This window comes from Coloeus monedula (assembly GCF_965178545.1).
Source record: "Coloeus monedula genome assembly, chromosome: 8".
NCBI lineage: Eukaryota > Metazoa > Chordata > Aves > Passeriformes > Corvidae > Coloeus > Coloeus monedula.
Window position 1 is genome coordinate 33,451,083 of NC_138788.1, and position 17,433 is coordinate 33,468,515.

The 17,433-nt window shown below is 41.0% G+C and overlaps 1 protein-coding gene across 2 annotated transcripts in view; it reads left to right on the plus strand.

Moving 5' to 3' along the window:
* INPP5F (inositol polyphosphate-5-phosphatase F) overlaps positions 1 to 15,976 on the plus strand; it is a 39,625-nt gene extending 23,649 nt beyond the window's left edge. For both annotated transcript variants that reach the window (XM_082285671.1, XM_082285672.1), the window contains 13 exons: positions 1,728 to 1,907; positions 2,292 to 2,359; positions 2,800 to 2,924; positions 4,256 to 4,333; positions 5,079 to 5,199; positions 7,138 to 7,266; positions 8,768 to 8,885; positions 9,401 to 9,599; positions 10,470 to 10,541; positions 10,635 to 10,708; positions 11,917 to 12,045; positions 12,785 to 12,872; positions 13,356 to 15,976. In XM_082285671.1, the coding sequence (XP_082141797.1) occupies positions 1,728 to 1,907; positions 2,292 to 2,359; positions 2,800 to 2,924; positions 4,256 to 4,333; positions 5,079 to 5,199; positions 7,138 to 7,266; positions 8,768 to 8,885; positions 9,401 to 9,599; positions 10,470 to 10,541; positions 10,635 to 10,708; positions 11,917 to 12,045; positions 12,785 to 12,872; positions 13,356 to 14,490 (2,516 nt within the window). In that variant the 3' untranslated portion in view covers positions 14,491 to 15,976. The remainder of the gene's footprint in view (positions 1 to 1,727; positions 1,908 to 2,291; positions 2,360 to 2,799; positions 2,925 to 4,255; positions 4,334 to 5,078; positions 5,200 to 7,137; positions 7,267 to 8,767; positions 8,886 to 9,400; positions 9,600 to 10,469; positions 10,542 to 10,634; positions 10,709 to 11,916; positions 12,046 to 12,784; positions 12,873 to 13,355) is intronic.
* The last annotated feature ends 1,457 nt before the right edge of the window (positions 15,977 to 17,433 follow it).

Sequence of the window (17,433 nt, forward strand, 5' to 3'; positions counted from 1 at the left end):
GAGTTGCTCAGCAGATGGTCCCTGTCAGAGTCTGTACTGCAGCCTGCACTGCTTGGGAGGAGGGAGAGGAAAGGCTGCAGTGCCCACGACACTGCACAGCTGGTGCTTGGGGTGGCTGCTAAGTGAGTAGGTCTGCTCAGGAGATATGCATCCTTGCAGGTCACATTCCTGAGATAAAGTTCCATTTTTACAGAGATCCCTCTGATTAGGACCTTGCTTATAGCTCTGTGCTGATATATTTTGGTAGGATTGGATGGGAGCTAAATTTTCAATGTCTTTTAGGGCTTTGACAGCAGCTAAAGAGACTTGAAAAGTCATGTGTGTGCATGCCTGTGTCCCAGGAGATGTTTATTAGGGGCAAGGTGTGAAATGTGACCATGCTTTGGTCTTGTACCTTCTTTGACTTAGAGTAGCAAGGCAAACAGAAATTATTCCCTGCCCTCAGGATCTCAGAAAGAAAGATTGAATCACTTTACTGTTTAATAGGTCCTGTTCAACTCGGCTTTTCAGTCTGTCTGATTTTTATGATGATATTCTTCAATGTCTCCAACTCCTTTTGTTACACAAGTTTTTAACATGTCAGAAAATCTAGAAAAAAACCTGTTGAGCTTGCCCTGTTACAGGACTGTGCCTTCGTACCACTGTTCACTTGGATGCATTTAATTCAGTTCCAAGGACAATGGTTTGTCAGAACAACTTGGAGTAAATACTTGAGGGTTCCAGAGCAGTATCTAGTTTGCAGTCTGCTTTTTTAATACTAAATTGTTACACAGATACAGCAACTGAATTCTAGAGGGAGAATTTCTTATTGATTCCTTCTTACTGTTAATATCACTTTGTTCATCTGATTGCTAGTCCAGAGCATAAACTGTGTAGAATTTTCTCCCTGTCTGATTAAAGGCTGTGATGCTGCTCTGACAATCACTCTATTAAGGTCCCTATTACAGGTATTTTGCATTCCTTTCCCTTCCCTACTTTTAATCTCTTCCCCTCTGTGCTGTCATGGTTCAGATCAAAAGTTTAGTTCAGTGCTACTTCAGGAATTGGAACTGAATTTCCATGACCTTGAATATTTTTCCAACTCTCGTATTCCTTCCCCATCCTTTGCTACCACCTGCATCCTTTCTGAAATAATGATGTACTCTCCTTTGAGTCAAGGATATGTATGCAAAAACTTCTCTGTTTAATGAGCAGTGCAGAGCTGGGCAGGCATAAAACTGTAGTCAGAGGAGCATTATTTCTTCTTAATGTGCAGAGTTCGTTACACAGGTTAAAACAAGGAGGGGAAGCCTTCTGTTTAGCGGAACATGCAAATCTTTTTGAGCTGCTTGTGGGATCTCTGTGAGAAGTGGAGCCTCTGTCACTAAAAGTGGCCTTTAGGTTCATGGAAAATACTGAGTACTAAAGTAAAACTTAGTGCTAAATGTGACAGAACAGGCAGAAATGTGTCTTTTAAGGTGGACCAGAACTATTTGTGACTTTATAGTGCCATTAAACTGCCTTGCCCTGTCAGCTTACTTTCTGCTGCTCATGGTGTATCAGTAAATAAACTTATCCATATAGTCAAGATAACTTCTGGGGAATGAAGTAGGATAGGAGTGACTTCTGCCATTGATCACAGATTTGGGCTAGAACTGTTGTCTTGTGTTAGTATGGTCACAGACAGCAAGTTATTAATGTTTAAGACAAATACTTAAGGATGACTTGCCCGTTCTCATTCCCCCTAGGAATGCGGTATAAGCGGAGAGGTGTTGATAAAAATGGAAATGTGGCAAATTATGTTGAGACAGAGCAACTGATCCATGTCCATAATCACACCCTTTCCTATATCCAAACACGAGGCTCTGTGCCTGTTTTCTGGAGCCAAGTTGGGTACAGATATAACCCACGGCCCCGGCTGGACAAGAGTAAGTATTTGGGTGCAAAACCTAAAAATCAGGGGTCCCTTGCCACTCTTCTTTTGGAAGAGGTGTTTATGTGGGTGTGTGGTGCATGTGTAGAGGGATGAAGCAGGTTTATTAAAAGTTAAATTTTTGTCCCATCTCCTCTGCACAAAAGGCAAAATGCAGCAAAATTCAAGAATGTGTTTGCTGTACACTAGATTGTAACAGCAGTGTTGAAGCCGAGCAGATTAATGAAAGGCCTTTTAAAGTAATTTTGTACAATGTGTTATTATCTTTAAGCTAAGCTGTCTTGGTTTTTTAGAATACAAATCTGGGCATGATTTAATACATCAAACAGGACTTACTGCTGAACAGGCTGTTTCTGTCTAACACTGCTCCCCCTTGCAGGTGAAAATGAAACCGTGTCCTGTTTTCGTGCACACTTTGAAGAACAGCTAAAAAATTACAAAAAGCAGGTGAGTGTTACATGACAGAACAGTAATCTCGTGAAAATGCAGGGGATGAAGGTTGATGTTTTTAGGTTGTTTTTCTTGGTGATGTGTTGTGGGTTTTTTTAGAAGCTTGTTGACAATTGGAAGGTTGGTACATAAACGGAATTTTACTTAAAGTTTTTCAAATATCCTTGTAAGTAAACAGTAAAACTCAGGAATAACTTAGGGAAATGTGTAAACCCTATTTCTGTGTACCTGTGTGGTGCATTCAGAGCTTCTCTGTATGAAAATTTGTGTAGGCAGGGAGCTGTTGGAGCTCATTTGTTTTAGGTACAATCTAGCAAAGATTGTAACTTCAGCAAGATTGCTACAAATCTTTAGCTCCTGAGGTATTTGTTATTGCATGAAATCTAAGCAAGTTATGTAGCAGATGATGAGTGTTAAATAATTAAACTTTTGAACAGGTTATTATTAATTTGGTGGATCAGACAGGCAGAGAGAAGATTATTGGAGATGCTTACCTTAAACAAGTTCTTCTCTACAACAATGCAAATCTGACTTATGTTTCATTTGACTTCCATGAGCACTGGTAAGAAACTTTTAAAAAATGTCACTTTGCATCTTTTTTATTGGCATGGAAGGTGAGTATAAGGGAGGAGAAAACCCATTGTTATTTCTACTTCTGCATGAAACAGAAATAATTCCTTTAAACAAGAATACAGGTTCTAAACTAAAGCACTATAAAACTTAAAAGTTTGGGTAACCAAGCACTGCTGTTTGTGATGATGTGTCCCTGACCTGTTAAATATGCAGTCACTTATTGGGCAGTTTGACTCACACATTTTAAATTTTCCTTAAACATGCCATGAATGTAAAGCTGTGGCTGACCTGCTTTTTCAAGCTATGTAGTATTTGGCTTTTAATTCATTAGTTCTGTTTCTCTTCCTTGTTCCTATAAAAACATGATGGGATCTTTCAGGAGCCCGATGCTGTTATTTCAATATAAAATACACTGGATTTTATCTTAATCTGGTGTGAGTAGTTGCTGTTTTCATGACTCCCCTCTGATGCTGCCATGCTCTAGAGCAGTGCTCACGTGCCCAAGCATCTCATCTGTCACAGGCATATATTTCTCCTGCTCCCCTCAAGCAGGCTGCATTTGTGTGGGGTCTAAACTGGTTTAATCTTCATTTCCAAACTTAATCTAGGGATTGCAGCTGGCCTGGGAGAGCATTACTGACTGACTGAGTATGGCATTAGTAGATTTTGTCAGAGGGGGTGGTGGGAAGTGAAACCCCTCTCAGAACAGAATTGGCCTTTGAGAGTTCTGTAGGACTGTTGGCACCCTGGATTGATTTGATAATTAATCTTTTGTATGAAGGAGCTTTCATTTTCCTTCGTTCACTTTTCTCCTATGAACAGCTGTAGTGACCAGGACTGTTTCTGCACTGTGAGCAGAAGTGAATTGAGAACAATCCTGAAAAACAACCTGATAGGGTAGGGGGAGGACGGGGTGATGTGTCTATAGGTGGTTTTCTCTGTACAAGCACTGACAAAGCAGGACTCACCATCCCAGTTCCAAGTCTACAGCAGTTACTTTTATTGAGACTAAAATGAGAACAGAATGTTGCACGTGCCTGAATAGCTGCACGCTTATTCTTCCTAATGGAAGCAGCATTAAAAAATGCAAATCCTTGAGAATTTCATGATCTTTTAACCTCTTGCCTTGGATTTGGATGTTGAACTGTACGGCAGAATAGTTCTGAATATTGGCTGCTGTTTAAAGTTCATTGCAGGAGGGAATGCTTGTCTCTCTCATTTAGCCAAAGCATTCTTTGTTTACTTTACAAATAAGATAAAGTTATTAAATAAAGTCACTGCTCTAGTTCAAACTAACTTTTGTGAAATTCTGTGTTTCAGCCGAGGAATGAAGTTTGAAAATGTTCAAACACTGACTGATGCCATTCATGATATTATTCTTGACATGAAGTGGTGCTGGTAGGTACTTCACTGTTTTTAGACTAGTAGGGAACATTTGTAGAGGAAAACACCAACAAAGAGTAGATACTCAGAGGCCTTAATTTTCTCCCAGCCAGTGTGTTTTATATTCCTCTTTTGGTGTCCAGCTTGTCTGTCAGAGATTTTGTTATTCTGAAGTGTTGGTGTTCAACCCATGTGAACTCAAAAATTCTCAGATGCTGTTTCCTGCCCTGGATTTGTTGCATTTCACACTTTTAGGGTCACTCACATTTGATGTGAAACACTTTTTATTTGACCCAGAAACTCTAGAATGGCAGCCTTACTGTTCACAGCAAGTAGACATGTGTGACCTTTGGTTTGAACTGATTAAAGTTCATACCTTTGGGTAACAAGTGTGGCTGCAGCCTCAGTCAATTGTTCTTTGTTGTTCTGTACTGCTGTCATTATTATTGGCTTCTCTGTTCTTGAAATTAAATGCCTTTGCTCTTGAAAGCTTGTATTATGTATGCATGAGTTGAATTCAGCATCTGATTGCGTCTCAAGTTTGTGGCCCCAGTAGGATTTATGTCTGACATCCAGCCTAGATTAAAGAGGAGGATAAGTTGGAACAAGAGGAGTTAATTCAGAGTGGGGTGTGGCTGGGGCGGTGAGTGCAACCACAGATAGTGCTCCCTGTGTAAAATGTTCTACTGTTGATAGAAGCTGATAAATTACACTGGATTTTGAGTGTCTCAATGTGCTTTTGTTTTCTTCCTGTTGAAAGGGTTGACCAAGCTGGAGTGATCTGTAAGCAGGAAGGAATTTTCCGGGTTAACTGCATGGACTGCCTGGATCGGACCAACGTTGTGCAGGCTGCTATTGCCAGAGTGGTCATGGAGCAGCAGGCACGTATCACTGAGGGGCTGGGTCAAGTACTGAGTGCCTCACACCTTAGTTAGTGTTCACAGAGAAATCTGTGTGTTTGAAAAATGCTAAACTAACGTCTACTAACAAATCTTTGCAAAATGCTTGAAGAGCCATGAAGCTGAGAGGAATAATACATACAAATGCAAGACTTGAAATCATTATAGAACAGTGATGCTTCATGTCCTTCTTCAGAAAGGACTGACTGTTCACACCTTGGGAGAGGATTGTCTTGTTTGGATTAGTTATTTCAGTTCAAGTTATGTAGGAATACAGAGTTCAGAAACAAGACACCTCCCCCTGCCAAGTCCCTCGCTGGAATGATGTTAAAGGACTAACATCTAACAAGTTGGATGCTATTTTAGGTGCTTTGAAGTGAAATACTGTGATGCAGCAAGTAGGGAGATTAGTTGTCCCTTCTGTGTGTAGAAGAATAATTAATTCATGATGTAAATAGCTGTGATGGTTGTGACTGTTGTGCTGTGGAATTCTCCCTGTACAGAGCAGGGGTTTCCAAGCAGACTGAGAGTACTTTCCCTTAGTTTTTCTCTTTGCCCTGGCCCCATTTGCTTTTTTGCTCTAAAAGCTCAGTGGTGACTCTGTTCCCTTGTGAAGACTTCACTGATACTGTACTGCTACAGACAAAGTGCAGTCTTAATGTCCTGTAACTGAAACTTCAAAGCCCCAGTCACAGCCCAAAATGAGCAAACCCGATTGTGGTTAAAGTGAAGGAGAAAGGATGGATCCTTCATTAGGATGAAAAGTGAATGGTTCTGACCATTGTATCTGGCAGTTCCTCTTTGTCATCTGCTGTTATGAGCTCCTGACACAGGAGGAGTACTGAGGACAAGGGGAGGGATCAGCAATCCCACAGTCATTATTTTAGAATAGGATTTCTATCCACAGTAACTCTTGAGTTGCAAGGCAATTCTTTCAAAATCAAGAGTGTAATAGATTCTTGTGAAAAGGCTTCAGTAATCATTGCTGAAGTGTGAGCTTGTGATGTGCTGCATCATTGTTGTATTGTAGCTGAAGTCCTTGGGAGGCCGTTCATGACTGAGAAACGCCCTGAGCACTGCAGGGTCGATGGTGTGAAGGACTGAGAGTTACACCTACCTGACCCTTCTCTTCCTTGGAACCCCAGGACCTGCTCTCTCTCATCTGGAAACTCGACAGGGCTTTCAAAGTTAATGAGCAGCTTTGTGTCAATTTTCATCTAACTTGCAAAGAGTGCTTGAACATTTGGTTTCATTTGTAGATTGAAGTTTGCCCATGATTTATTCCAAGTTATCCCTATCATGTAGTGACTGCACTGCAGTTGTGTGTGTGCTGCTCCATCCACTCAGGGTGTGTGCAAAGCCTGACGTTGGTGTTGTACCCCAGGCTTATCTGGGGAAAACTGAAGGGCAGGTTGTTCTGAGAGGGAGATACCTTACTTTAGTTTCAGTGTCAAACAGTAACTGTCCAAAATGTACAAGCACTACTAATAAACCAACAGAAGAAGTTCTATTTCTTTGTTTTCAGAGCCTTGACGTCATGAATGCTTTTGCAATGGAAGACTTATTAACTTGTTTATTTTAAAATTGTGATGTCTTTTTTTTGAGGATTCTCTATTAAAAAATTTATTTTAAAAAATGTATCTTGAGAATCTACAGTAACTTGTTTGCCTTCAGCTAATTTTTTTGATGATTGACTTAACATCCATAATTAATGTTACTGCTGCCTCCAGTGATACGATGTTCAGCAGTAAATCACCAATTCATTAATTTAATCTGACAAATTAGCACAATGGCTTCCTTTCCCCGATCACACAAAATCTAACAAACGCTTGGCAAGCGTTTCCATTTTCTTTACCAAGCTCTGATACTGAGAATGACTTTTACTTTGGGCATTGAATTAATACACATGTCAAATTCCAGCTCAAAAAACTGGGTGTGATGCCACCAGAGCAGCCTTTGCCAGTGAAATGCAACAGGATCTACCAGATCATGTGGGCCAACAACGGCGATGCCATAAGCCGGCAGTACGCGGGCACTGCAGCCTTGAAGGTAAGGGAGAGAACCTCACCTGCCCTCAGGAAATGTCTTGTGTTACAGGGCTCATGTGTGTTGGAAAACCCTGGGATATTTAAAAGTTCACCAAATATTCTGTGTGGTTTTGTTCTGGAGAGATGAGGCTTTGCAACAGAAGAATGTTTTGTGTCGCACTTGGTGTGAATCGGAGAAGAGCTGAGCGCTCCCTGCACTTTACCTGCATTCTGTTCCCTTCATGTCTGGGTACAAAGCAGAGCTAAGAGTTTAAGATATATATTAATTATTACATCCATCTAAATTTTAGCATGGTTATAGTACTTCTAAGCAGTTACAATACTTAAATTCTCCAAAGTTCTGGAGATCGGGCTGTGTAGGTAGTAGGGTGATATTAATTAGTTACATTTTCTAAATACTTTCCTTAATTAGCTGTAATGCACTCTGTCTACCAAGATTAAGCATAAAGCTCCTTGCTCTGTACTTCTACTGCTCTGAAAAGCTGTAGAATTTACTCAAATTTGCTGTGTATAACTGGTGGAACGAATTTTAGTAGTATTTGCATTTGGCATAAGAAAAATAATTATGGTGGACATGCTTAACACTTAAATCTCTCTGTAAGTATCTTTACTGATCTTTGATTAGTTGACTGCACTAATATTTTAAAAAAATATAAAAACCAGCCTTACATGCTTGTTTTCATTGAGTATATTAAACTTTAAATCTGAAGCTCAGACCTCCATTTCTAGATCTACATTTTCAGGCCTTCTGCTGGAAGATTTTTCTACTCACTGTTGAGCTTCATGGATTAAATTAATTTTAATTGTGTTACTTCTTTTAATTTGAAAGTGAAACACACTTTGAAATATTCTTCATAGGAGTTGATGTGGCTTTTAGAACTGCTCTGTGCCAGTGTTCAGAGTGTCTCTGAAAATAGAATCCTCTAATGAAGTGTAACTACCAAAACAGCTTTTTATTCAAATTCTAAGCCTTCTGTGGCCTAGAAACTTTCTTTTGTTTCTGTGGTTGTGAGGATATGTGCTGCTTTCCCTCAGTATGTTATGCTTGTCTTGTTTTGGTAGCAAAAGCAGAGAAGATGAAAACCATTTTTCAGTAAGCTTCAGTCTTTTCTATTGTTCCAGTAGTGTTCCTGTTACATTAAAGGCCGAAAAATAAAAGGATTTTTTCTTTTTGAGGTATTGAAGCATCACAGTGATTGATGTCTTGAAAGTCCTGCTTCAGTGTTAGCTGGCTTATGTGTCCAGATTTGTTTTCTCTTGGAATTTCCTACTGAAATTTTAAGTCTGTCAAAACCAGGATTCTCTGCAGAGTCAAACAATGCCAGAAGATGCTCTTTGAAAAAAAATCAGTATTTTGAAATTCTATATGAAATAGTTACTTGAAGATAATTCCTGAGTTGCCATCTATTCAGTTTGGAGTTTCAGAGTGCCAGATCCTTTGAGCTCAGCCTGCTGCTCCGAAGTTTCATATTTGCATGGTATTTGCATGTTGTGTGTGACAGGGTGACTTCACAAGGACTGGTGAAAGGAAGCTGGCAGGGGTGATGAAGGATGGAGTGAACTCTGCAAACAGATACTACCTGAATCGTTTCAGGGATGCTTACAGGCAAGCAGTCATAGGTAAGAGCACAATTTCAACCAAGCTGAGCTATGGTGTTTAGAAAAGATTATTAAATCATATTGGCATCTTTCTGACTGGGTTTTTTTTCCGCTGTTGCTTAAAAGCACCTTGAGCATGTACAGTGTTTCATGTCTGTGCTGGGCACTATAAGGAAGAGTCTCACTCACTTTGGAATTTAAGCAGCACTCAATTCAGAGTGATGGCATAGAGTGGGACTCATTGGAGACTTTGCCTCAACTTCATTTTAGCATTAAATGTCTTGTAGCATCTCTTTTTTTTTTAAGACAAAGTTAAATTTATGTAGCAAGTGTCTCTTAAAATGATGAGGAACTCTTTGTTTTTCACTGAAAATAGGGTTATACCTACTGAGCTTTCAGTTTCAGGCAACATTCTATTCAGAAAGACTACCAAGAGCATCATTAAAATGCAACATTTGGAAGGAATTCACAGAACTGTTGCCATCTATCACTTTTGACTGTTTCATTCTTGTTTGGTATGTTATGGATTGTTTTAGATTTGATGCAGGGTATCCCTGTGACAGAGGACCTGTACTCCATATTTACAAAAGAGAAGGAGCACGAAGCCCTGCACAAGGAGAGCCTGAGGAGCCACCAGGAATTGATCAGCCAGCTGCTGCAGAGCTACATGAAACTGCTCTTGCCAGATGATGAAAAATTCCATGGAGGTTGGGCACTCATTGACTGTGATCCCAGGTTTGTTGAGCAAAGTTAAAATTGATCAGCTGCTGCTCTGACACCTCTGTTAATTACTCCTGTGTTAAAAGGTTTTGATAGCTGATGTGTGAACAGAAAACAAGTGGACAGTTCCTGTAGAAGGACAAGAATGCTTGAAGGGTTTGAATACTTAAAGTTATAAAAGAAAAGGTCCTCTGAACATGTGCTTTTCCCTAAGTGCTGTAAAAACGGTGCATGCTGGAATTACCTTTGAGATGTCATCTGGAAATGGATGCATTTGGTTAATATTGCCAAAATGTGGCAGGTACTATGAGGAGAACTAAGAAGGGTTAGAAGGGAGTGCTTGAGGAGCTGTTCCTTATTGCTTTATAGGGAAAGTGTACCTTGACTGATCAGATTGAATCCCTGGGGAATGAGTCAGCAGTAGGTCAGTCTAGATTTCTGTTCATGGAAAGTAATGGGCATAAACTCTGAATTTCACTCCTTATCAAGGTCAGAGTTCAGTAGCCTGTAAGAGAAAAACAGTGGTTAGATCTCCTGCAGGTTAAACGTCAGCACCTAAAACCAGCACAGAGCAGGTTGTTACAACAGCTATTCAGGGCACAGACTCATCACCCTCACTGAGTCTGAGGTATTTTTCCATTTCTCTGGTAGCATTTTTAATAGCTTGTGGGCTATTTATTTTTGGACCTTCTGGTGACGTATTTGAGCTAACTTCAGGTTTGAGAGAGAGTGTTGCGTACATGGATCCATTTGATAACACACCATGATTGAAGCTTCTTGTAACTTGTGGTCAGCTGTAAAAGACTGTCCCCAGAACACACTGGGCATGGGTTACAGCTCTGCAGATAAAACCTTCTACCCTGTATTTATTTTTCTTCCCTTCAGTCTCATCGATGCCACTCACAGGGATGTGGATGTGCTGCTTTTACTTTCAAATTCTGCCTACTATGTGGCTTAGTAAGTTACCCCTTTCCCTTACTGTGTGTAGTTTATTTTAGTAGCTTTGCTTTAGATTAGCAGGAAGCACTAAATTCTGTTTTTTTCTTCTAGTTATGATGATGAAATCGACAAAGTGAATCAGTACCAAAGGTTAAGTCTTGAAGCTCTGGAAAAAATAGAGATAGGTAAGAAAACAGTCACTCTGTGTCTTTTTTTGAGTGCTCTTAACGATGGCTTGATCACTTACCAAAGCATCCTGCAGCTGCATTGAAGCAGCAGTCCTTGAAGTGTGGCACATACCCTGGGCAGCCCACCTAGAAATGGCCCTTGTGGCTGATAACAGATGCCAGGCTCTTCCTACTGCTGCAGATGGAAGCTTTGATCACCAGAAGGGTTCTCAAGTTTTCCCTCTTTCAAACTGAAAGAACCACAGAGTTATCCAAACAGATTTCATTATTTATCAAATGGCAGTAACAATTTGATCAACTTCTGCAATGAGTCATGGATTTGTGCATTCAGTGCTCTCTTCCTTAGATCCAAACACAGCAGCTGGCTTGGAATTGTACTTTAGATCTGTTTCAGAGCTTTGTAAAACTTCTTTCTCAAGGTCTGATAACAAACATGCTATTACAAAAGCACCTGGTTATGCTGATTTAAGTTATTTGCTATAGAATGTAGTATCTGCAGGCTAAATTCAGCATTTTCTGCTGGAAGCATTAAAGATGTGATGTCTTTGGATCATGAGAAAGGTGATCCAGTTGGAGAGAAGGGAGTGTGTGGCCCCCTGATGGAGTTTAATCCTCCATTACACAATACACAGTGATGTCATCATCCCCTGACTGTAACTTTCACTGTGTCTCTGCAATTTCTGAGAGTTCAGGGGAGAGGTCTCCCTCACTTGTGTATTGTGGAGAGCTGTATCCTGAGGTACAGAATGGAGTGAAACATCTACATCTACACCTCCTTTAATGCTGTAAATGATGCAGTGCACTGAAGAGTTGAAGTACTTGATCTAAATCTTGAAACTTAAATTATGTCCTCTTGATAAAAATATATTAGCTTTCCCTTTAATCCTTGTAGGAGCATTCCCTAAAAAACCCACAGGATGTAAAAAGTGTAAAATTTTTTTTTTCCTTCTGTTTGAAAGGGTGATCTGTAATAAACAATCAGGCTGGATTGTAATAGACACACAGAGTCTAATTGCTTTTTGTAAGTTATTGATTGTTTAGTTAGTGTGCAAATCTTTCATTTAAAGTGTCTATCCTGCTCTAATGAAAACATGAAGCCTTCCAGGCTGAAAAAGACTGTCAGCATTTACATCCCTTTAGGTACAGACTCTGCAGTATCTCTTTCAGTGTTTGGTTAAAGATTTCTAATCTGGTTTCTCTCTCAGGGCCTGAGCCTACTCTCTTTGGCAAACCCAAGTTCTCTTGCATGAGGCTGCATTACAAATACAAAGAAATGAGTGGATATTTTCACACTCTCAGGGCTGTGGTTCGCAGCCCAGAAGAGGATGGAAAAGGTTTGTATCCTACGTAAAAGATTTAGACATAAAAGTGTATTCAGGGTATCAGTGTTTCCCTAAAAAACAACTGTTCCATTGCTCTTAAAATTTGTCCTTCTTCAGAAGTCATTCCAATAAAATCCAGTTGTGTGAAGTGGGAAAACAATTAAAAAAAAAATCACTCAAATGTTACTGTTTTAATAGAAAGGAAAATAAGTTTCAGATACAGCTTTGAAGCAATACATATTTCTAGAACTGGAGTAATTCCTGTCCAGGTCTTAACTGCTCCAAAAACTTACAAAATCAAGTTAAAATTAGCTCCTAAAGAGGTAAAGAAATGGATTTCTTCAGTGAAATCCATGTTTGGAAATGTTCTTGGTTGTTGTTTAGCTAGATTAAATGAACACTAGCAGGGGAAAAAATATTACTTCATACCTGGAGCACTGAGTTTTGTCAACAAGGATTAGAATAAATAAAATTGCTTCTCTTCCTTCCCCAAATGAAGCAGCGTGGCAGTGATCCACTTAATGCTGACTATTTAGGGCTGAAGGAGAGTTTATTCTTTAAGCTTGTTTGGTAAGCTTTAAATGAGAATTGCAATTTGTAGGGCACAACCGTTCTGTGAGGTGAAAGGAAAAAAAAACCAATACAATCAAACAAAATTATGTTAAAATTAAACCTGTTACTTTGTAGATTGTGGAATGTGGGTTTTTAAGGGTGTTTTTAAGGGTCTGACAGGCTGCTGCTTGGGTTTCAGACACTCTTCAGTGCATTGCAGAAATGCTGAGAATCACAAAGCAAGCAATGGGAATGGATGTGCCCATTATTGAGAAGAAGCTGGAGAGGTGAGTACCTAAATGATGTGAACCTTCTGTATCCCACTTTTGCTCTCAGCTCTACTGCTTTTCCCAGCTGAGTAGAAAGTGTAGCAAAAAAATCTTTTTTTACAGGTATTGCAGACTGAATCTTTGCTAAATATGGCTATTGAGTACAGCATACACAAAGTCAGGGTTACAAAAATGGAGAATTCAAATCCTTTTTCATCAAAAACTAAAGTGACTGGAGAAACTGCCTGCTGTCCTTGTTTGGCTACTCTTCTGTATCAGCCCTCCTTTGTTTTTGTTGGTTTGAGCTTGATTAGCTTATATGGGTACAATATTATTATGTAAAAAAAGGATTAAATTTATTACTTATCTAAGGAAGGGGTAACTTAGGAACGCAAATGTCCATGTCTGTTAGAGAAATAGACTGGAAGACAGTGAATGCTTGGTGCTTATAAAAAAGACCGCTTTGATTGTACATTAAAGATCTTTTTCTTCCTCTTCTAGGAGGAGCAGCAAACCTCATGAAGACATCATTGGCATTCGGTCTCAGAACCGAGGGTCCCTGGCCCAAGGCAAGAATTATTTACTGAGCAAGTTCTCCTCTCTCAATCAAAAGGTGAAACAAACCAAATCCAATGTAAACATCAGCAACCTTCGGAAGCTGGGCAGCTTTGCCAAACCTGAAGTAAAAGTCAATTTTTTAAAGCCAAATCTGAAAGTGAATCTTTGGAAATCAGACAGCAGCCTTGAAACTCTGGAGAACCCAGGGGTAGATGCTAAAGCCCCCAGTGAATCTGACACAGAAGGCTCGGACAACGACTCGTTCCACTCCGATGACTTCCTGACTAATTCCAAATCGGATGAGGACACCCAGCTGACGGATTCCCTGGAAAACATTGGCCCCACGGACTATGTGCTGCCCAGCTGTGGCATCATTGCCTCGGCCCCGCGCCTGGGCAGCCGCTCGCAGTCCATCAGCAGCACGGACCTGAGCATCAGCGTTCCCGTTCCGGCCGAGGGCCAGGGCTGCCCGGCCGGCCGCTCCGGCTGCGAGGACGTGCCCATGCCTTCTGCTGACAGCACAGAGCTGCAGTTTGCTAAGCCCATGGATGTGTACTGCCAGAGGTTCGTGCAGGATGCCCAGAGCAAGGGGTCTGATGTTCTGGAGCCCGAGGCTGGTTCTCGAGAGCCCCATCACACACTGACTCGAGCCAGCAGGAACGCAGCCAAGAGGGCAGAACCTAAGGCTGAAGCTGTTGCAGACATTCCTTCCAGGCCGTCCAAGCTGGATGTTCAGTCTTCTGAGCCAAGTCCTCAGCTCTTGGCTGTCAGTGGGCCTGACTTCAGTAAATCCCCCAGAAGCCCGGGATCTGTGTCTGGGAACCACGAGCCAGGACTCCACACCACTCCTTCCCCTGCTGACGGTAGTGGCAGCAGGGCCGTGTCTCCCTTTGCTAAAATCCGCAGCTCCATGGTCCAGGTTGCCAACATCACCCAAGCAGGATTGACTCAAGGGATTAATTTTGCTGTGGCAAAGGTCCAGAAGAGCCCTGCAGAACCAGAAGCTTTAAATGAAATCAAACAAAAAGAACTGAGAGAAATGTTTACGCAATGCCAGACACGAATAATTCAGATCTAGTTGCTAATTTAGGAAGTGTTCTTCTAGCTGTGGCTTCTAATAAAGTAACACAATGACATCAGGACTGTTGTGGCATGAACTGCTACTGGATACTGGGATTGATAACAGGTAACTTGTTTACAGGCAGTGAGAGATGCAAATGAATTTGGTTCTGATCAAGCTTCAGAATTCCCTCAGGCAGGTGAGACAGAACCTGTGTAAACCATATTTAAACAGGTAGCTTAGACACTGGGATTCAATAAGCATGCTGTCTTAGATGTGTTGCACAGTTATTTTTTCGAGACTAATTTTGTAGCTCCTCTGAATTATGTAGAAGGTATTTATACTCAAAAGGTGATACTGCACTTCTCTGACCTTACTTACCTTGCACTACACCAGCAAAATAAAGTACCGGTAAATTACATTTTATTTATTTTTGGACTAGTATTTTTACTTGTTTTCATTGAAGTTCTAGATGCAGCTCTATGAATTGTGCCTCTACAATGGGAACCGATGTGTTTTTGTTGAATTTGAGTATGTTAACCAGAAAGTAAGATTTCTTTGCTATCCTTTTCTTTCCAGACATCCTGGGACACTTTCATTATAAATAAAACGGAAAGACCCAATCTGAAATATCCACAATCCTGCGGTGCAAATTTCTTCTGTAGATTGGGTTTTTTCCTCACATGTTTTGAGGTGAGGGAAATGAAGCAAATGTCTTTGAATTGTCTTGCCCATGTTAAAAGCAATTCTGTTTTTTTAAAATTCCAAACTCTGCCAATTTGCTCTAATTTTTTGTCTCTGTGTAAAGCAAGACGAGCCAGATCCCTGCCCATCAAGCACTGTGTCCCTGTGTGCTGGGATTCTCTTTAAATGTATCCTAGCTGCCCAGGTGCAAAATCCCAGCTAGCATCTAAAGCAGGAGGCCAGTGCACTGCTTTGTAAGATCAGTGTTGCATTAGAGCACAGCTGTCAGCATCTACTCAAGACCAAATTCATGACCAACTCCAGCTTTGCAACTCGCAGGGTAAAGCGTCCGCTCATGCTGGGAACTGGATAAAAAATCCCTTCTTTCGGTGTGTCAAAGGATCCCATCTGTTAAATGCTCTTTCCCAGGAATGCCTTGCCATGCCATGCTCTAGTCTAGGACATTGTCCAAAAGCTGCTGTGAAGCAGGACCTTCCTGTGCTGTGGTTTGTGACTATAACCACCCCGACAGACCCAGTGCCTCTGTCCTCGTCCCTGTACTGTAGATAGGCTGCACGTGGTGTCCCCACAACGTCGTGTCCTGGGTAGGGTAGCTCTGTGTCTTAGGACTTGTACTGTGTCTGAAATCATTTATCACCTAACCCTATGGTCTGAAACTTTGATAAACAAATTTGGTTTATTTATTTTATTAAAGTGATGTGGGTTTGGGTTTTTTTGAGTGTCTATACTTGTGGCTATATTTAAAATTAAACTACTGCTGTATTTTAATGTGAGCAATATACATGAGATATTTTAATAAAAAAAGTGGAATCAAAAGATGGGTTTGGTATGTGATGTTAAGGGATGTGGGACTGCAGGGCTCTGGGTGTTTGTTTCAAAGTTACAGACACAGGCCCGTGGTAGTCAAGGGATACAGCCATGGCTTCAGTTCTTTATCCTTTTAAAATGGTGCTGCTACAACTCTAAAAAGCTTCTCTGGGCAACCTGTGCCAGGGCCTCACGACAATAACAGGGAAGAATTTCCTCATATTTAATCTCAGTCCACCCTCTGTTAGTTTGAAGTCATCAGCCCTTGTCCTGTCCCTGTCCCTGTCCCTCTCCAGCTCACTGTCCTTCGAGCTTGGGCACTGTTGTGAAATATTGGAGATGACAATGTGCACAAAACCATCCTCTGAGGCAATCTTAGAACCCAACTCTGCATTCCAGCCCAGCTGCCTTTTGAAGAGAGACTTCATTTTCTTCCTCTATTTGTTCAGTTGCTTCACTTCACAGTAATGCAGCACAAGTCAGCTGAAACCATGAATATTCATTTTTAGTGTTCAAAAAAAGAAATCAGTGATTTGAAATGGCATCAAGCTTGGCTCAAGTTTAGGATACACAAAAATGTTTCTCACAATAAGTACTCATTTTTAGTGTGAAGACACAAAATACCGAGATTGGCTGTACAGCAAAACCCCTCATGTTTAGAACAGGAAAATGCAGTAAAAAAGGGGATTCCTGTCCCTGTGATTTCAGTTAGGAGAAAGGACTTTGTAAAGGGGGGTCTGAGCTTAATGAAAATTTGGCAGGAGCCTTTTGTCTTAGAACAAGAGTAATTAAAATGTAGAAGTGGCTCCATCACAGGCTCCTGCAGGCTCTCTCCACACAGCAGCCTCCCTGGATTACTCCCAGCATTTCACTCTATTTAAGCCACCCTTGGTACATGAGTTCTTCAAGTCCCATGATGGGCAGCACATCCTCTGAGGACCAGCTCAAACTGTCCAGCAGGAATCAGGGATGGAGAGACCATTCTTAATGCTTCAATGATGTTATTCAAACCCTTCAACCAACCCTGCAGTCCTGCTAAGTAAAGATACGTTTTGTATGAGCATGTGCATATCACCCATTGTCCAGTCACTGTGGGTTTTTTTAAGCTGCACCAGAATAAAGCTCATCCAAGAAATTTGAGAAGTCATGGTCTGCTCTAAGCATAAGGAAAATGTATTTCATACCTGAGCTGGTTCTGTGTAAGATCAAATCACTGCTTGATCCCACACTGATCACAATGCTGCTGCTGCTCTGAGTGTGATGTGCCTCAGCTCACAGAACAGCACAGAGAGTGAAGTCAGCACCTCTTCCAGCTGCAGCTGCTGGCCAGCTGAGAACTCTGATCCTCACACTTCAGCCATGCAGGAATTAAACACAAATACAACTGCTGTGTATGAAGGACTCTGGCTTAAATTATCTTCTTATTAAAGGAAATAAGTTTACACAACC